The sequence below is a fragment of the Perca flavescens genome, chromosome 24 (assembly GCF_004354835.1).
Source record: "Perca flavescens isolate YP-PL-M2 chromosome 24, PFLA_1.0, whole genome shotgun sequence".
In the NCBI taxonomy this organism is placed as follows: Eukaryota; Metazoa; Chordata; class Actinopteri; order Perciformes; family Percidae; genus Perca; species Perca flavescens.
This window is the reverse complement of record NC_041354.1, coordinates 10,852,527-10,873,826: the sequence shown is the minus strand read 5'-3', so window position 1 is coordinate 10,873,826 and position 21,300 is coordinate 10,852,527. Positions and strand designations below refer to the sequence as shown.

At 39.2% G+C, this 21,300-nt stretch overlaps 1 protein-coding gene across 2 annotated transcripts; it reads right to left on the bottom strand.

Annotated features, from left to right (window-relative positions):
- Window positions 1-5,245: 5,245 nt before the first annotated feature.
- Window positions 5,246-16,808, bottom strand: LOC114550870 (ETS translocation variant 5). 2 transcript variants are annotated; one of them, XM_028571806.1, is made up of 13 exons: window positions 16,644-16,808; window positions 14,294-14,359; window positions 14,110-14,194; window positions 13,846-13,893; window positions 13,552-13,602; window positions 10,650-10,758; window positions 10,263-10,529; window positions 8,963-9,240; window positions 8,739-8,801; window positions 7,919-7,987; window positions 7,616-7,767; window positions 7,377-7,478; window positions 5,246-6,837 (listed from the first exon to the last, which is right to left on the bottom strand). In XM_028571806.1, the coding sequence occupies exons 2-13, from the start codon at window positions 14,339-14,341 to the stop codon at window positions 6,613-6,615; spliced, it is 1,497 nt and encodes a 498-aa protein (XP_028427607.1). In that variant the 5' UTR covers window positions 14,342-14,359; window positions 16,644-16,808; the 3' UTR covers window positions 5,246-6,612. The 2 variants fall into 2 exon arrangements, with proteins under 2 accessions (XP_028427607.1, XP_028427606.1); XM_028571805.1 differs by having other exon boundaries at window positions 7,616-7,770; window positions 16,644-16,807.
- Between the last annotated feature and the right edge of the window lie 4,492 nt (window positions 16,809-21,300).

Sequence of the window (21,300 nt, the reverse complement as noted above, 5' to 3'; positions counted from 1 at the left end):
TTGGCATAATAATAATAATAATGGTGGGCGACAGCACTTTTAAAACACACACACACAGTGCTTGAAAGTGTGCGTTTGATTTCATGTCTTCTCAGATTTATTTTTTTGATGACCAAACCACACAAATGAGGTCATCTGCACCAGTCAATTCCAACCTTAACAAACGATTCTGTGGCACTTACACAATTTAAATACATGCAATGTGTGTGTTCAGGAAGGCATGAAGCTGAGGGCGGGGGGAGAACAATATTAAGCGATGAAGAACTTCAATCTGCCTTCAATTTATCTGCCTACAAAATGTCAAATTCAAAACCCATCTGAGTGGAGAAGATGGAACCAGAACTAAACGTTCTCAGAGAGTTATGAGAACTACCAACAGCAGTTTACATTCTGCTCTATCACATTCTCTCCATAGTCTTATTATACTGAATCACAACACCACCGCCTGGTCTAACATACACAAGGGGACAGTTCTGCCAATGAAAAGACCTCAAGCTGGAATTAAACCCATGCAAACACTTCACCACTGACCTAACAGGAGTAACTGGAGCGTCAGTGCCACATGAGGGTCAACATCTCATTTATCATCATCGAGGCATTGATCATTATATTGTCTTTGTAAAATAAATAAATAATAAATATGACTCAACCTAGCCTTGGTCTGTGTTTTTAGCCTGACAGCTAACAGCTTGGCCGTTTCAAAGGGCAGAGGACTTCAGTGCAACCGTAGCCCTTCCAGAAGTTTCGTAATCCGGCGTGGGACTTCTGTGACTTTTCACAATCATTTCATAAAGATAAATCCACGACTGAACGGTTATTGAGTCATCTTTTTGTATGAAAAGCTATCTTTTCTTTTACCCGTAGCCTCCGCCATCTTGGCTGCTGACTGTCTTGACTGATGGCTTCGTTGACCAATCACATGAAGTTTAGGTCAGGAGACAGGGAGCTTGCTCAGCCAATAGATAACCCTAACCTGATACAAGCAGGTGTGTGTGTGTGTGTGTGTGTGTGTGTGTGTGTGTGTGTGTGTGTGTGTGTGTGTGTGTGTGTGTGTGTGTGTGTGTGTGTGTGTGTGTGTGTGTGTGTGTGTGTGTGTGTGTTGAAGCAGACAGAGAGGGTGGATAGAGTGGGATTTGGCCTACTGATGTCTAATAGATAGAAAATGCATTGGAGATGACACAACTAAAAGTGTACAGACCTTTCTGGGGAAACAACCTAACTAGTTTTATATTTATAGTTACAGTGTTTATTTTTGTTTCCCCTGATTGCCAAGACTTGGGTACTGTAAGTACTGTTATTATTACGCAAAATAATACCGGGCTAAATGTTACTTTTACAGGAAGATAATACGGTACAGGGCTTTCTAAATGAAATATTCTAAATGTTCTTTTAAAATTGTAATAAGTGTGGGGTGGAACTACAACAAAGCCAATGGATATCACATTTCGAGGCAGTACTTTAATGAACAATCACAGTTACAGTAAGAATGTTATATATTCAATTAGTTACAGGGCTATTCTACTACTGACTAATTTGAAACAGGATTTTCATTCTATCAGTGTTGTGGCCTGTATAGCATTTTAATATCTGCAGCACAGAAGTCAACTTATCATAATCATTTCCATTATCGCTACCTATGGCCAAGTGCACTTCCAAAGAAAACAATGTTTTTCATAAAATTTATGTCATAAAGCAAATTTGGGATGCATTCCAAAATACTCTTCCTGATCCTGAAATTTCAAGCCTTACAGAAAACAAATAGCATTGCCTCTTGACTTTATATTGTAAAGAGGCTGGTGTTGTGAAATCAATACTAACGGATATATGAAACAAAACATAAAAACAAGTCAGTTTTCTATAGAAGTAAGCCTAGAGGCATCTCAACAGCTACAATCATCTCACAGTAACATCAGGACAAAGCTTCCAGGACAGAAACACAGCTATGTACACAAATTAAACACAAGGAATCATGCAGAAACCAAAACAAATCAAAACATGCATAACAGTTAGCTGAACATAGTTCAGAGTATTGGATGTGTCATAAGCACAATGCCATGAAGAGGCATTACTTTTGGCCCACACTCAGGTGCCACACTGACACACAGTGCCAGGAGGCCAGAGAGAAGGCGCTTCTTCAATACACAAAAAGTTCTCTCTCATCAACAGCATCATTGTACAATTATTCATTATTTGTACAATGTGACACGTTTGACAGGAAAGAAACCTGTGGGCTTTATGTAGCTGGCTTGTAATGAACTGGATGATGAGCTCACTCTGTAGACTTTAATTCCTTTGTGGCCATTTTGAACTTGCGTTACACTTTGCTTTGGCTCTAGCTGATCAAGTACACCTAAGCTAGTCAAAGATAGGTTAATGCTGCATTCAGAATATATAACGCCCTACTAATATAAGTGCAACGTTTGCCTGAATTTCTATTTTTGGGCCATCCCAGCATATGTTACATCTGAACAGGTCAGGTGTGTAATTACACAAGGACATGTTGGCATAAGCTTCGTAAGTGTTCAGGGAGCCTCCTGTGTGTGGAGAAATTAACTTCTTCAAACTACCACCCTGTAGTGCACTGTGCACAAAGATATTTAAAGATTTTTGTCCTTAAAAATACACAAAAACACTTCCCATTCCAGTTAGCTAGCTAAATGTCTGTCCACATTTGAGCAGTTGTTATTCTCGAGATCTCTTTACTGACTGGATCATTTCTGGTTCTATGAAGACCTCATCTTTTTGTAAAGGCAAACATGGTCTTATATATTTGCAAACAGTCCAGGTAGAGCTTTGGTAGAGTGTTACAGACATTAAAAATGGCCACCATGGGATATGGGACTGGCCCAAATATAAAACTTTACTTATTAAACATGGTTGGGGTTTGTTCACTTAATTCATGATTTAATAAAAACAATAGAGAAGTTAATGATTAAACATAAATTATCTTTTATTCCAAGCATAACGTAGTATAATGTTACTTTAAAAGGACTTAATAAAGAGGCTAAAAAAAGCTTGAAATGAACTGACCCCAATAACTGTGAAAAAACACACTTTTGTTTTCAAATGGACATTTAACAAGTAAACCAAAGCATATATTTCTCACATGATTGAATTGGAGCTCCTTTAGAAAATAAGCCAGCTTTAAAACCCAAAAGCACAGATAAAGAAGTTGTGATACCTAAACATAGTAGGCAGTAAGTCCATGTACTGTATATAACATCAGCCACTTAGTCAATGATACAATTTGTATCAAGCAAGGATTTTCTCTGTCAAGCATGGATTCAGCTGGGAATAGAAACTGCCATTGACACCCGTGTGGGGGACTATGATAAATCATGTAGTTAAAAAAATATATATAAATAAACACCTTAGGAAAATGAGTAAGAACTATTTGGACAGTAATCAGAATGTTGGAACACTCCATTATGGCAGAGTTTAAGACCGATAAAAGCAGACACAAGGTGACACTGCTTAAAAACAGAGAAGCACTTCAGTGGAAACAATGTAGCCACTAAGGAAAGATAAGTACCCTTAGGGTTTTTTTTTCCCCCCTACAAAGTCTGGGAAACTGAGGCAGAACAATATTGTACCATGTGGAACAAACTATTTAATGTAATAACACAAGTTTGGCACGGAGCTGCAATTCCCACAAATTGCAAAGAATAATACAGAATAAATACCATGCTGTATTCTTAAAAATATGTAGATTTGACAACCTTTGATTCTACCACTATCCCGCTGTACAAAGGGAAGATAATTGTAGTGTTGAGATCTACGAGTATAAACGAGACAAAAGATGAGGCTCCAAAAAGGAGTGGGTGTTGTGTAAATGATTCTGCTGTGGTTCTTATACCGAGTCCATCTCTGTTTAACAGTCCCTCGTCTTAGTCTCACTTCAGTGAGACCACTTGGTTACTGCTAAAACTTTATTTCATAAAAACCTAGTTCAGTCAAACATTTACACAATATATATATATATATATATATATATATATATATATATATATATATATATATATATATATATATATATATATAAAAACTGGTACTGGAACCGCAAACAATTTCCTAAAGCACAGGAAGGTCCTCCTGCTGCTGACAGTCAGACATCTGGCTCGTAGGTGGAGTAGGTGGCTTGTTCCTCAGGTCGGTAACGCGTCTCCCTGGAGAGGAGGGAAAGGGAAGTTAGTGGGATGGATCCCAATCAATAACCTGTCAATACAACTGATTTATGACCAAAAAATGAGTCTAATCTTTACATCACATGTTCATATCCATGCAAGTAGCAGTGCAGTTCATGAATATTCTACAAAGTGTTAGTTTCCCCCTGGGTGCAACAGTGGGTGGTAAATGGTTAATTGGTGTAGTTAATACTGACCCCTATATAGAGTAAATATCACGTTCAGATGAAACTATAGAAGATACATTTTTGGAGGAGTGTTAACTGTTGACGTGTTTTGACTCTGACTAGCTTCATCAATTGATGGGATGTGATGCAAAAACTAACTATGGTGGGCCTGAGCGTGTGGCAGATTTGAAGACATGTTAGCTGATTGTAAATGAGTATATTAAATGAATCAATACTGCCTGTAAAACAGCCGATTACCAGTTGCAAGCATCCCCTGTGGGCATTCTTTCAGAATTCAACTAGTGTGAAGAACTCTCTTATTAAAGCTCTGCAGAACAAAGACATTTCTTTGCAAGAAATTAGTGAAAGGACTAAAGGTGCTTCTGATGTACTGGTAAAATTGTAAGTAAATAAAACAAATGCCATACGAAATGACAAAAAAAGACTTTCCTCCTTTGTGTAAATATAGTTATAGTGGTGGTTAAAGTGTATATGTTGACCCCAAGGAAATCACCAAAGTAAGATGTGTAGGGGTTTATTATGCAGCAGTTGAAACAGACATTATATTGTGAGTATTAACATGTCAGATAATCAGAAATCTGCTGAAAGGATTACAGGAACTGAGGACATTGTTTTTGCAGGATATATTTGGGACTGATTGGATATTGTCTGTAAGGACAAATGTTTACTGCAGAGGAAAACTGAAAGAAAATGGGTACTTAAGTACAGTACCTGAGTAAATTTACTTAGTTACATTCCAGCCCTGGTGATCAGTAGGCCTTGGATGGGACACTGCCTGGGAATACCAGGTGCTGGAAGCTTTTACACTTCTCTTTACTGGAGACAGAGCTTTAAAAAAAATATCTTTTAAAATGATCTACAAGTGAGGCAAAATAAAAGAGTAAAATAGTTTATTGTATCAGTAAAGATAACAGAAGGCACACATACAGTATCTGAGGGCAGACATCACACCAGTGTCAGTATCTTTCTCCAGCCTCCACATACACCACATCCTCCGCTTAAACCACCATGTGATCATATAGCAAAATATAGCATTACATTACAGCCATTTCTTTCTGTAGGACCCAAAGGCTGGAAGTCATCCCTCTTGGAGAGGCTGGAGTTGATGCAATACATTAGCAGGCTAAGCTCAACTCTGCGGCTCATAGTACAACGTCAAGCAAATGCAGCCTTTTGCAAAAATATATTCATATATAATTATACACATTTTCTAGACAACGAAGCAAATCAACTATACAAAATGCAGAAAACTATCTCAGTACAATAACTGGGGAGTCGGTTTTAAGAAAGTCCATGCTTATTATTATTATTAGCATTGTAGTGGCAGTATTACAGAAAAATAGTAGCAGTACCTTTGTCATAAAACAGTTTACGAAAAATTACAAGTCAATATAATGCCAAAAATATTAGCTTTGAAAACAAGAAAAAGTACACAAAAGACATTTCAATATACATGTTTATAGGAGGACTATAACATCTGGAAAATACAAGTGTGTCCCTTTCAAGCAGTATAAGGTTTACCCAAAAATCACAATAAGAAGTAAATCAGTTAAGGAGTGCCCATGGTTTTGAGATGTTTTTTGGTTGAAATACAGATCCCAGAGTTCACATACGCTACGCCATGCTACAAAACTACAACCGAGCAGGTTGTAGGGTCCCTGCGACGAGGAGAAATATTAAATATTGAGAAAAACTCTATGAGCGTAAAACTTTAATTTAAAGCTGTAATATTTTGAGAATACAGCCGCACGAGAAACATTTGAATTGTAAAATGCATTAGCCTTTTAACTCGTGTTTCAAAGTACAACGTTTTTCCTGAAACAGTGAGTTACAAGTTATTGTGGGACTCTTTCCCCCCCCCCGTAAAAATCACAATTTCATCTTTTAATATTACTATTCTTTCTTCAAAGTATTACAACTTTATTCTGGAAATCTCCAAATTCTTCTGTGGTTTTCTTTTTGGCCCTAAGCCATTGAAACAAATAAAACCAAATCGGAACTACAATAGTTTCCGACAAAGAGTTGCATTCTAGCTCCAAGCTGAATCATCATTTTGCAACCAAAGCTTTTTTGGCAAAAGAGACATTTCTTTTCGATGAGAGAGTCTCTGATGAATTCAAATTTTCTGTGGCAAACACAACGTGGGGTATACGTGTTGGTAATCTCAAAAACACTGCTCAGTAATTCAGTTTCCTCCTGTAAAATACCTCCTGTTCCCTCCAGCTGCCAGGCTGTGGAGTCTAGAACGGGTAGCTTTCAAGGAAAGCCAGTCCCTGCTCCGCTCCGTCGGCCAGGTACGGACCCTCGTCCTCGTAGCTCGGCGGGGGGGGGGCGTCCTCCTCGCAGGGAGCCGGGACGGCGTCCGGGTCGGCCTTCAGACTCGGCCTCTGGTTGTCTGGGAAAGCCATGGAGAAAAGCGCCTCGGGGTTGCATACAAACTTGTAGACGTACCTTTCCCCAGCCACCTGCAGGACGAGCCAATCAGAGGTGGGACAAATGAATGATGTTCACTGGACGATTAAAGATGACCATTTAAAAAACATTTTAATTAAATGAACTCAGATGTGATCGTGTAATACGACAATGTTCTGATAAGGACAACCCCAAAAAAAAAAAAAAAAAAAAAAAAAAAAGCTACTTTTGCTTCAACTACTACAACTACTATTTCTAGTAGTATTTCTGTTCCATTATCTTTATTGGGACTATTATTGCCACTGTTCCTCACACCCCCAACCGGTGTCTGGCATCATCAGACACCGCCTACTAAGAGCCTGGGTCTGTCCCAGGTTTCTCCCTAAAATTGAGTTTTTCCTCACCACTGTCGCACTAAATGCTTGCTCTTGGGGGAATTACTGGAATTGTTGGGTCCTTGTATGTTATAGAGTGTGGTATAGACCTACTCTATCTGTACAGTGTCTTGAGAGGACACTTGTTATGATTTGATACTATAAATAAAATTGAATTGAATGGAGTACTGGAGGAGACAAGTGAAACCTGCCTTTACCTTCTGCATGATGCCCTTCTCGTAGTAGTACCTCAGCGAGCGGCTCAGCTTGTCGTAGTTCATGGCCGGTCGGTTCTTTTGGAGCCCCCAGAGCCGAGCCACCTAACACAACACCAGACACGAGAAAAATTAAAATAAAAAAAAAACAAGCAATAAAACATCCAGCTGAATAATATTCAAGCCTTTCTAACAGTACGCCTCTTAAAAACAGCCCTGTGTGGTGTGGGACGATGACTGACCTCCTCAGGATCGATGAGTTTGAACTCCATGTTGCGTCCCGTCCAGACAATCAGATGCCCGTTGGCCGGGTTGTCCAGCAGCGTGAGCAGGAACTGCCAGAGCTGCAGGGAGCCGCGGCGCTGGTACGGCAAACCCTCCTGCTTCACTTTACCTGCTTACAGAGTCCAACAGGAAACAATAAGTACACCTCTCGCTATTTCGGGGCACCACAATAGTCATTATTAGGTCTATTCCTTCCAGATCACCAGCAGCAGTAATTAGAAATACTTAAATGCTTATTTAAAGTTCAAATTCTGTCTTACCTTCCAGTCTGTCTGGCACAACGCAAGTGTCATCATAGTACAAACGTGGCTCTCTGTCAGGACCAAACCCTGCGGGGCGTAAAAATTTAATATTAGGACATTTTACATTTGTTCTACTGAGAAAGGACTTATTTCTTCTTGTCATTTAAACTGTATTGAACATTTTGATAACATTAAAAATGAGTTGAAGATCCATAAGAAAGAGCTTTGAATGGACCCAGCATGTAGTAAAATAATAATTTCTTACATATATGGATATGTATAATAGAGCCACACCGATATATCGGCGGGCCGATATTAGATATTTTCCAAACTATCGGTATCTTAAAAAAATAAAACAAAAACGGACAAAACCCCCTTCAACCGCGTTCTGAGTGTTGGCGTTGCATAGTTTGTCCACCGGAGGGCGCTCTACAACCTCCCTGTGGGCAACACGCTTGGATTTCTTTTGTTTCATATCTTAAGTTTGTATTTTTATTTATCAGAACTCATATTTTGATGTTCCCTTGTGACAATAAAACAACTTTATTTTTAAACTGCATTATTATATTATTTTAGTGAGGACTCATAAATAACTACCAATAACTAACGTTAGGGAAATCTGTTTGTTTTGTTGCAATCGGATTTTAAATCAAATATTTGTATCAATATTGGCTCTAATGTATAATGACAAAACCTAAACATAAATTTAATGATAATAATAATAATACAATAAAGTAAAAAAAATGACAACAAAAAATAAAATCTACAAAATGACTCTCTTTCTCTCTTGTAATGCAACAAGAAACAACTTATTTTAAAAGCCAACACATCAACTTACCAACACTGTTATTCTGGTACAAGACTGAAGACTTCCCAAACGACGACTGGCAGGTTTGAACTTCTGGAAGACACACAAAGCATGCTTTCTGGTCTCTGAATCACTACTAAAACACTGTGCCATCTAAAAATGTTCCTGTCAGAGCCATGTTAATTATGTTTCGCACATTCAAAAATGTAGCAATTTGTGAGTCAAATCTGCTTCGACTCAGAGGACACCCTCACCTGAGTCAAAACCAAAGTCTCTTGGTTCTTGTTTGATGGAGACATGGTTGAAGGCGGCCTGGGGCCGGGCCAGACCTGGACCAGGCGGCCCCGGCTCTGGGTATCGTGGATCCACCAGCTCCTGTTTGAAGCCTCTGGGGCCGTTGGGAACCAGGGGCTCCGAAAGGTGGTGCTGATACGGCGGGCGCCCGTCGCGGCTCGAGGGTTGGTACGGCGTGTTGACCGCCTTCTCCGGAGGGAGGAAAGACAAGCAGGGCTCCGACAGCTGCCGCTGGAACCTGCAGTGTGGAACAACACCGGAGGAGCTTTCAGGATTTGAACTTGCTTTGTTTCCAGCTTAAAATGCTATTAAACCTCGTATCTTGGAATAATAATTGTTTATTCACTCTCAGTTAAGCCTCGCATGCAGCAAGTGGTGGAAAAAAAAAAAAATTCAAGTTGAAATTGGGTTTTTATTTTAGAAACATGCTTTTCCTCCTGAGGCCAAAGAGAGACTGGTGCTGCCACCTTTGGGTCTGTGCTGGACTACGGCGATGTTGTATGTACATGCTGGATACTGTCTGCCATGGAGCACTGAGATTTATCACAAATCTCATAGCCCTGACTCAGCATTGTTCAGTGTCTGCTTGGCCTTGTATGAGTAGACTTAACCATTGGCGTGTTCTTATTTGTGAGGCTGTTCTTACCTTCGCGTGTACATCCTAGAATAAAGTATGGGAAGTTATTCCCTCTAACGGTCCCTAATGTATGGACATTAGGGACCGTTAGATGTGTCTGAACCGGGGAAATAGGCGTTTAAGTATGGTGCTCCCTCGGCTTGGAATCAGTTACTAAACCACACCAATCTTTGGGAGCTGGTTTCAATGGACGCATTCAAAGCGATTCTAAAATGACTTGGAATCCAGCACATCTGGCTGAAGAGGTTTTAAATGTTTAATATCTTTCATTTATCTTAACATCAGTTTTTATCTCCATTTGAAATTGTTATAAATTTGTCTTATGTCTGATACCATATTATTTGTGCCGCTGCCTGGCTTTAACTCCTGGTTAAATAAAAAGGTTAAAAAAAAAAAAAAAAAAAAAAAGTATTAACTTTTGTGGACTGGTTGGCTAAGTGGGTAGAGCAGGCGCACATGTAGAGGTTTACTCCCCGACGCAGTGGCCGCAGGTTCGACTCCAACCTGCAGCCCTTTGCTGCATGTCATTCCCCCTCTCTCTCTCCCCCCTTTCATGTTTTCATCTGTCCTATGAAAAATAAAAAAGGTCTAAAAAATTCTCCATTATTAACTTTTGAACTCACCTTGGTTCTGTGCTAAAAGATGCACTGGGGCAGCTGACATGAGGCAGAGCAAACTGCTGGCTTTGGTTGGGCTGTGGGAGGATGCGGTGGTGGGAGGGGCTCGGGGCAGGAGCGTGGCCCGGGGGGCAGTTATTGGTCAGCTGGGGGGCAGACGGCTGCAACTGCCTCTGTACGGGTGGAGGTCCTGCAGGATGGGTGGAGCCGCACTGTACGGGTGTGGAGGCTGGAGTCAGAGCTTTGAGCCCAGCTGGCTTGTTGTCACAGGCACTGAGGAGAGAAAACAGGAAGCAGCTGTAATCATAAACGTCTGCATGATATGCATATATTTACGATAAAAAAAATAAATAAAATCTTACAACACACTGGCCTACAACAGTCATTTTGTACCTGTAACTATAAAGGCACATGTCAGCGTGAGGCGTTCTGCAGGGAGACAGGTCTTTCGACACACTGGGCTCTCTCTTCACTTTGCTGGCAGGCAGTCCATGAAACATCACTGCACACACACACACACACACACACACACACACACACACACAAACAAACACACACTCATGAATAATAATTTATACTTTCTTTTCAGAATCAGAATCAGCTTTATTGGCCAGGATTGTGCAAACAAACAAGGAATTGGACTCCGGTTAATCTTTGCTCTCAAACTACAACACTCACTTAACATATAAAGAATAAAAACAGGAAGGAGAGTAAGAAATATTAAAAAATAAAAAAAATACTGTTAAGTATGCAGTATAAGAATACATTAGAATTTAGAAGATGAAATGGTATTAGATTATACTTAACTATCAAAAAAGAAGACTTAAGAGTGTATCAAATATTATATCTTTAGATATTATTATATAAATATGATGTATTACTTATTTTTTATGTGCCAAGGTTTTTAGATATTTATTGATGAGACTTCTGCCACCACTTCAATACAACGTAAGTGAACAGAATTTTGGGGGGGGGTTTGTGTGCTCAAAGCCACAGAAAAAAAATGGTCCTGGTTAACCGACAAAAATACTAAATTTTAACAAATGTCTTAAAATAAGTAGAAACGTGAACAGTTGGAATAAGCCTGGTTGTTACAGGATACCTAAGGAGGATCTACCATCTGAAAAGTATAATTAACGGCATAAATGAAAAAAAAAAAAAAAAAAAAAAAAAGAAGAAGATAACCAGCCTGTGACAGTTTCTTGGTAAACAAACATTTTTAAGCCACACAGCGATGTCTTCGGTGTCTTATTTTTAGAGATGTAGTTTCGGGTTTGAGCAGAAAAGAAGGAAAGCCTCCGATCTGATCTCAGCCGGCCTGGACTCTGCGGCGAGAGGTTTCCATCCACAGCGCAATCGCTGTCAGATTTATTGTCCGGACCGGGAGTCGTTCAGTTGAGGCAAGCTATCAAGCAGCAATAAATACATGCAGTACGTGTTTGGCAGCGGCACTACATGTTCCATTTCCCCAGGTCTTATCTGACATCATTATTTTTAAAAAGGTACCATTACCTGCACCACATGACTACCATCATCTAATTGGCACAGATCCACTGCTGGCTGGTGTGAGGGTCATATACTCTAACTCCGTAAACACAATAAAAACTTTATCTGGAAGAAAAACTGCACAAAGCCTCAACAATGTACAATTTGGAGGCACTTGTACTTCACTTGAGTACTTTAATTGTATGCAACTTTATACTGTTACTACAACAGAAAGGGAATATTGTACTTTACTACATTTATCTGACAGCTATAGTTACTGGTTACTATACGGATTATACATCCTAAACATATTGTGAGTATTTGTGTAGTATTGCTACTTTATTTATTGATTAGTCTGGTGCACCGAAAGTACTGTACATTGCAAGTACATGTCAGGCTGTGCCCTTCCACTTCTGGTATTTGTGGGTTACCGTTCTCAAGAGTCCATTCGCCACGGAAACCGACAACAACCTCCGGAGCCACCAAGCTAGACGCTGAAATATTGCAAGTTTTGATGAAAATTTGAATTGTGCAATAAGGCAGGCCTGCTTTGTTCTTTCTTCACACGTTACTGTACTGTGTGAACAGGTAACTTCATTTAAGTTTTTTTATGTGGCTTTTTCTATTGCGGGTTGCAAATGTTCCACCAAAACAAGTTCCTTGCTGGGACTATTTGGAGAGCTGCGTCCGGAGCCTAGCTCTGTCCGAGACGATTGGGATTGGTTAAAAGAAATGCAAACAAGCCAGAGTGTTTTCTCTCTCCTTTCGCCAAATGTATGTGTTGATGTAGTCTCGCTTGGCCAGACCTTCCTACAGCGCGGCGCTGCGGAGGAGGGTCTGGCTAGTCCCCACGGAATTCCAGGAAGGGAGAAAAATGTGCTCTGATTTATTGGCATTTCTTTAAACCAATCACAATCGTCTTGGGCGGCGCTAACCGCCGTATGGAACCACGGTGCCGCTGCAAAATCACCTCGGGAAGGAACTTGTTTTGGTGAAATGTGTAGGCCTATGTTCAAAAGTTGTTTTAGTCGTGCAACAGAAAACTCTGATTGGACAGATTGTCTAGCTAGCTGTCTGGATTTACCCTGCAGAGATCTGAGGAGCAGTTAACCATAGTCCTCAGAAATGCACCCGAGGTTAGAACGCCAACACAAAGGAAGCCCAAGGCAACAAATATCCGGCCTAAATGAGTGAAATCCGGCAGAATTTCCGGCGGCAACAGAGCAATCGTGGAAGTGGAACATCGAGGATATAGGCTGTGTGTGGTGTAGCCAGACCTTACTCATGGAGTAAGATCTGACAATGAGAGACTACTTATTGATAAAGCTGCCATTGTTGTAGTTTATGTACTGTCAACACCATCTGTGGCCCGAGACCATTGGCTTCTACTTAAGACTTAAATCTTTTTTTTTTTTTTTTTTTTTTTTTAAGCTTACAAATGTATAGTGTCATATTTTCTTAGTCTTAATAATTTCCATAATCAATATTTTCTTAGTCTTAATAATTTCCATAATCAGCTAGGTGCTGGAGTTTTCAGGAAAAAGTCACTCAAACAGGTCTAAGTAGAGCCAATGTTTGGGGCCATTTCCACGTGTCGAGGCATAAATAAAGCATGTTTTCTTCTACTAAATGCTTCAATTCAATTTCAATTGTATTTGTAAGGGACAGTGTGCAATTTAAACATAAATGTAATCATTTAATGCATTGCACCAGAGTTAGCCTTAGGCTAATTTGCATCTGTAGTCCCTTGTTCGCCGTTTTACAACTCTGAGCCCTCTCTCTAAATATTAGAGGAGGAGCAGCTACTCACAGTTATTGGACTGGAAATCTGGGACAAATTGCTCGTCATCAGGAACCTGAGCTGTCAGAGGGGAAAAGACAGGATGTTAAAAGACGCTTCTCATCACATTTACTAATTCTTCATCCAATATTAATACAGTATTGAGTGCTTCATATTTCTCTGCTTTAGTTAGTCATTTCCTACATTTCCCCATTACTACTCTCTGTGGAAGGGGCATGAGCACACGGCTTTAAATCAGAGAAGTGCATACAGTGTGTAATAGTCAATTTGTGCATTTTGTGTCATGACGCTTGCAGGTCTCACCTTCTGCGATCCATATCTCCTGGAGCTGGATCAGATCTTGAAAGAGCTCTGCAAGACAGTGATGAATTATATATATTATATATTAAAATAGACGTAACAATATGCATAGTCAATATTACTTTCCTTAGTAAAATAACTTTTACATTGTAACCAAGTCACTTTCCAAAAACTCTCCCAGACAGCCATTTCACTCTTCCAGGTAACCAGTAAATACCAACACAGTAAACCCTTTTCCATGTGGACATGAGGCCATGATGAGCCTACCTTCTGTGTCCTGAGCCAGCTCTGTGTCCATGAACTTCCTTTTCCGGTCGCTGAGACATCTCTCTGCTCCCTCTGCGTGACATTTCTAGGAGTTTGACAACAAAAACTGTTTAGCGAACATAAATCGTAAACCCTTAATGCAATCAGTCGTCGATCGGCTTTCTGCACAGGGTGAAAAACTCACGCTCTCTGGGACCACGAAAGGGACCTGCTGGTCATAAAAGCCGTCCATGTTGCAGAAGTCTTCACCCTGCAATAAGGAGGGGTGGGAGGACAGATGAGCACAATATATTAGATGCACAATGCATTGGCTGCTACTAGCCTACTACTACTACTACTACTACTACTCCTACTACAACCATATAACTATCATCTTTTCATGTATCTTTGCGTTTTGCTGACATACTGACCCCACAGCGAGGTTTACAGTGACTATAAAAGCTTTATCATCAATGACAGGGTTATGCAACATCCTGTAACTTAAATCTGACATGCATACAAGCTGCAGGAGGAACTGCTCTCCAAAGACGTCTGAATAGGTGATGCTAGTTGAGATAAACAGAAAAGCAGCTGTATAGTCCATTAAGGGCTGTGCAATTAATGAAAAATGTTAGCACGATTACAATTTTGGCTCCTAATGATCTTTAAAAACAAAATAATCAAGAAAAACGATTGTTTCGCTGTGGCGGCTCTGAGCCTGGGAGCACCCGGCCAGTCCTCCCAGGCCATTTAACCCCACCTGCCCCGGGACCAGTGTGCAGCATTCCCTTGACCGAGCACCATTAGGATTTCATTCGGTTTAGTTATTTCCTCCTCATGTTCCACACATTCTTCACTGTACTCTCATACATCACCGATACTGACAACCACACCTCATCGCCTTCCTGTTTGCATTATTATTTCATAAATGCCACTTCATTATTGTTAAGTTGACTGCGCATCTCCCTATTTTGTTGTGGCCTGTGAGCCGGTCGTAACATTTGCACATTATGTTTTGCACGTTAACTCTTATTTTGTCTTGTGTTCTGAATGAAAAGTATGAAGAAGGGTAATCTCACAGTTCCAGGTGCTTTCACTATTGATCTGTTTAACTTTTTTTTTTTTATTCAATAAATGAAACATCTTTCCAATGAGTAATTGTGTTAAATAATTGTAAATTCAATATTTTTTCCATATTTGAGCGGCCCTATAGTCCACTTTCCTTCAGTCTGGCAGCACTGTTAATCATTAATGTAGTTTGGATAAATCTTTGTTTTAAATGTCGCAAAAACGACAGGCATTTTTAAACACCACCACAGCAAAAAAAGGAGTTTTATCAAGTGGTCAAACATGTTTAGTCTAATGCACTTAGTTGAAGCGTTCCAGTCTGCTAAATAATGGGTGGCTGTAACAGGTTTATAGGAAGGCAATTAAATGGAATAGTGCCCCATTTTCGGAACTCTCCTGAACATGACTACACAACTGATGTATATGTCAATTATATAAAGGCTTCAGTCCAGATTGTCACACATACAGTTCCCACGGTCAAGAATTAACTTTATGGTCGAATTATTGTTTTGATTTTTGTTAACAAATTGTATCAGATATCATGTAGGCTATACTTCACAACATTACTTCAATAAAGTGTTTTTATGATGAGTTAGTAACTTTACAAGCCTTGCCATTAGCATAGGTGATAGAAAAATGGGTCCAAACCTGTTTGGATAAGTTTCAAAGTCCCTGATCAGGCTCTAACCAATTAAAACCCATTCAAAAGCATATTATTTTTAGTTAATCAAACTAAATTCAGTACAATTTAAAAAAATACTAAAAGATAAATTGTCTCATAGCTTTATCTCATAATTGTTAGATGATGATTAGCCTACAACAAACGAAAGTCACAAATGTTTTCACAATGTCTTTTTTCTCTCTTTCTCTCTTTGATGATGAATGCAGTGGGCTTCAGTAAGTAAACAACAGCCCTCGCTACAACTGCTTTTGTTCGAAGAATTGTAGTATTGGAAGTTTGGTTAATTTGCTCAAACGACACCAACACAAAATAAAATGATACGACTCGGTAATCCTTGTCTTTTCACTCTGTTCAGTTGACTATAAACACAACAAAAACTAAAATAAAAGATTTGTGAATGGAGTTTGCCGTGACGCACGGGAGAGGGACCTTGTTTTGTTTTTTTCTCAATGAGGTGAAACTTGACTCTCGCAAGGGGGGGGGGAAGAGAAAGAAGAGAGACACCAGCTCACCATTGAGAAATTTACCACAGAGAAAGATTCACGCTGCTAGTGATGCTAGCAGGCCGTAAAGACAGCTGCTGCAAACGGAAATACCGCGCTGCAGAGCTGACAGATGCGGGGGAAATGGACGCAATGTTGCCTTTGATTTTCAGAAAATGGCGTTCGTCTGCCCATATCTGCTCACAGCCAGCAAAAAAAAAAAAACCGCGACGACGGCGTTGATGTAATAAAACGAAGCAAAAACAAGCCCACGTATGCACGCTAGTTTTTATAAAGTGATATGATAACAATACAGGACTCACTTGATACGTGAAGTTTCTTGTCAGTGTGAAAATGAACGCAGACTTCCTCCCCCTACATCCCCTGCAGCTCCTCGTATCAAAACTCGGCTGTGGATTTTCCTCAATGAAGAGCTCTGACCGCTGGATCTAAAAGCCCGAGCCCTGTGCTGCCCTCCCATTGGCTAGAACACAAAGTCAGTCAAAGGGCGAGCCAATCGTCTTCAAGACTGCTCTGACATCCGTCCCATGTGTTTTTTATGAATGGCCGCGTTTCATTCATGGCTCCAAAGCTCTCTTAAAGTGCCAGAGCGTCAATTCCATTTAGTAAGTAAGAAAATAAATAAATAAATCTGAACTAAATTCTCAGTTATACATGTATATGAACAAATAAAATAATCGTAAAAATAGCAATAAATAAACACAATGGTTTAACTAATTTATTATTATATGTAATAATTACTTAATTTACTACTATTACTACCATATAGGCTACTATTAGATAACAATTATTTGTTCGTGAATGCACTATAAAGATTTCAACTCATATATCCAATAATACAGTTTAATATATATTCATTACTGCAATTTATTAAGGAAAAAGTATTTGTCTTATTCGTCGTAGTTTACCAAATATGTACTGGTATAGCATAACAATGAACACAGTGGCATTAGTAACTGACAATTAAGGAGACACTTGCAATGCAATATATATTTTCATCTACATATAGAGTCAAGATGCCTAAAATAACATATTGTGCCATTATAATTAAACAATTACTACTACTAGTACTACTATTGTGGATAATACCATTCATAAACTCATCATAAGAGTACTGCTTAAAGAATGTGTTGTTCAATCAATAAGTCGATTGTTTGAGCATGAAACATCAACTATTTTGATTATTAATTAATTAATAATTAAGTCATTTATCAAGCAAAATGCCAAACATGATCAGTTTCCAGCTTTTCAAATGTGATGTTCACTATTTTCTGGCATTTAATATGTTTAACAATTAATCGATTGAGCACTAATGGATTTTCAAAAGTATCATTAGTGGCAGCCCTTAATAAGACTAACTTATCATACTTCACGTAAAGTGGGATTGAGAAGAACATGGGCTAAAGAAGCTGCATTATCCTTCCATGTTTCATCAGTTCATCATGGACTAGAAGTCATTTCACCTAATGATAAGCCAATGAGTGCACCTTACCCTCCTATAAACACTATACATGACATCTTGTGAGGATGCTTTTGTTGAGGTGTAGAAATGCTGTATTTCCTTTACTTTTCCAAGCCATCACAAGCCACCAGAGACATACAGGCAGTTATGTAGCTGCTGCATGTTTGACAGATTTAATCCAGCATCACACATGACTGCTTCAAAGTCCATTCATCTCAGTGGGTGGTAGAACAGTTTCTCCACTTTTAATTCCACTTTGATCTCTTTTCACTTCATTACCATTTGCTGCAGAGAGAGCTTGCCGCCTGATTATGTATTACGTCTGGTATTTAGTGTATTCAGAGGTCGGCATTGAAGTTTTTGTACAGTGCCTCTTTGAGAACTGATGGTTCTTGAAAATCTGAGGCAAAAGAACAGTATAAAATCACTGCAGTTATGATGACTTATAACAGTTAACAAAAAGTTTAAAGGTCAGCAGCAGCAGCAGCAGTAGGCCCGATGCAATGCAATGCTGCCCTTTTGAACGCTGTAATTGAAGAGCATGATCCCAGACTACATCATTTAAGGAATGTCAATTGTGATGCACATACACAACCGGTAGTGCAGTTATTGTAGCTCTGTATCGTCTTGAGAAAGCTCTGTAGACGACAACACCCACTAAATACAGATTCAATCAGCATTTAAGTCTTCTTTATGTTCTTTTTTTGTCTATGCACTAAAAATTATGCTTTTATTAACTTTTGACTTTGTAAAGAAATTGTTCCATACATGCAAGTTAAAGAATGTTCGTGTAGAGTAGACATAAAAGTCCCGTTTGATGACTTTGGTGGACGTTTTTTTCTTTTGCAGGGTGCCGTGATTGTTTGTGTTCTTAGAAATGGCTTGATCAGCAAAAGGGGATGCCAGAGTAGATCTGTGTGTGATAAAAGTTCAAGTTCAAACATCAGCTGAGCTCAGCAGCTCTGTTACTGATTTGCAGCGTCTCCTGTTAACTCGGCTATCACACGTCTACTACCGTGTACACATCACATCACAGATTACTATTCATCCGTTCTGGCAGATCAACAAGCATGATATAATCTAACATATCCTGTATCAGGAAATGACACACTGCAGTCTTATGGTTTCTTATCAAATGTGTCTGCAGGTTGTTTATGATGTTCTTTCGTCTGTTCCTTGCTTCTTTTGGTGGGTTCATTTTACTTGCTGACTTTTTTCAAAACTGTAATTCAATTCAATTTCAATTCAAGTTGTAGTTCAGGGCACTGCAGGGTGTTACAGGACGTAGCAGGGCACTGCAGAGCGTAGCAGGGTGTAGCAGGGCATAGCAGGACCACGGCGACAGCTGCAACCATGATTTAGGTGACACCCTAATCCAAGGAAAACTGGGCGACAAAAAACATAAGGGCTCCGGGAATAAGCTCCCCAGAGCTAGGTTAGTAACAAGCATTTCTGGGGCATGGATGCACACAGATGGAAAGAGAGAAGAGAGAGGAGCTCAGTGTGTCAAAGGAAGGAAGTAATGCTAAATGCTAATGTATCATCTTTTTTGTCTTCTGGAAATACATACTTTTGCAATTCATTAAGGTTTTACACAGCAATACGATATACATCAACATGACGTGTAGTGTGTTCTCTAGCACCACAGAGGAGGTGGTTTGAAATATGTAATTTCCGACATGCGTGGAGTTCGAGGGCCCGTTCATCAACAGAATGCATTATCTTTTCTTGTCTTCTGGCAATACATATTATTGCAATTCATTAAGGTTTTAGACAGCAATGATGCAAAGTTACCACATGGTGCAAACAAGTGGTGAGAGAGAAGAAGAAAAAGAAAACCAAATGGGATACGTTGATGCTATAGTATTTTAAAGCTTTGAGTCATAATTACAAGTTAGCATCTCCTAATTCTCAATATTATAACGCTTAAACAGTTTTTGAACTAGTTGTAAATATCAGGAATTTTTAGAACTGATTTTAACTTACAAGTCACAACTTGTTACAAGTAATACATGCTATGACTGATTTAAGTTACATAGCTACTGTTAAATGATATCATAATAAATAATGTTGATTTACTATGGTGAACCTTTTTTGTTTCATCCCCAACTTTATATCTATTTATTTATTTCCCTAATGAGCTCCCACACAGTCCAGATTTTGTCATGAAAGCTCTGTCCTGTGTAATGAAGCTCTAGCACCACTAGGTGGCTCCTACTGTAAGCCTGCATCCTGCAATCTGATGGTAAGACGACTAACTGTATTCATTAACTTACACGTTAATTTAGCTGTAATATTAACCCAATAATATAATATATAACACTCATATGGACCGTTTTTCTGATTATGAGGTAATTCACTCTTGATATTACAACTATTGTTTGCTATTTTCAATGCAGGGCTTTAACTTTTTTTTCTCTCCAAATTTTTATATTGCAGTATTTCTACTTTTACTTAATCAAAGGATCTGAATAGGTCTTCCACCACTGTCACTTTTTACTAAGCCATCAAGTCTTCCGTTATGATTGTTGATAAGTATTAATTGGGGTCACATGTTTCTCACATTCTGATAAGCCAACAGCAAAAGTTAGTTTCTGTAATTAAAAATTTTAACACATCAATAAAGGCATTTTTTCCTACAGCAATTCATCAAGTCTTAAGTTGTAAATGTTATGTTATGTTATGTAAATGTTAAATGGAGTTTAGTCCAGATGCTCTGCAGAACTTTTACAAAATAAAGGTCTAACAATCCATTGCAGAAATTGACTTAAAGACCTAGAGCTGAAAAGACAAAGCAAGTGCAGCAGGTGGCATTATCTATCCGAAAGTGGCTTGTTTCCAACACACTGTATCTTTTTGTTGTTGTTGTGTCTGTGCACCAGCTGGCTGGTGGATTTCTGCTGTATTGTTCTCTGGCACAGGCTGCCATCTAAAGAACAATGGGTGCTTACATACCACGGGTCCCTGTTGGTGAATACTCTTGAATCATCAGTGTGGGCTTTTGCAGCCGGGTGGCTCATTAGCCACCAGATGTTAGCACCCACTGCTCAGCTAATAGAGCTACCAGCATCCAACTCACAGCCAGCCTAATGCAAATTATATGATAATGATCATTTCCATGAAATATGGAGTCAATATTCATGTCCCCCAGAAGATGGATCATATTGTTTTTGGTTACTCCCTGATCTTTGTCCATAACACCAAAAGCCGACCAAGTTTCTACTTTAAATCAAGGAATATAAACATTTGTCATGAAATGTAATGCTCCCCAGAGGATAGACTCTATAGTTACGCTGTTACGTGCATGTTCAAAAATGTATCGTAAAATGTAACTTGTTCTCTCCTTGTGCAATTTCGTTTTTTACGATTTTATTTTTTAATCACAACAAAGAAAATCACTCCCATCCGTTCGACCGCAGTTTGTGTGCTTTTATTTGCAGGTTGAGGTTGAGTTAACTTCAGGGTAATGGGTGGAGGAAGGTGAGAAACAGGAAGGT

Coding starts and splice junctions, on each gene's coding strand:
- LOC114550870 (XM_028571805.1), bottom strand. CDS start 14,341: ATGGACGGCTTTTATGACCAGCAGGTCCCTTTCGTGGTCCCAGAGAGC. Junction 13,894..14,109: donor GCTGGCTCAGGACACAGAAG/GTAGGCTCATCA, acceptor ACTGTCTTGCAG/AGCTCTTTCAAGATCTGATC. Junction 6,838..7,376: donor AGAAGGGCATCATGCAGAAG/GTAAAGGCAGGT, acceptor CTCGTCCTGCAG/GTGGCTGGGGAAAGGTACGT.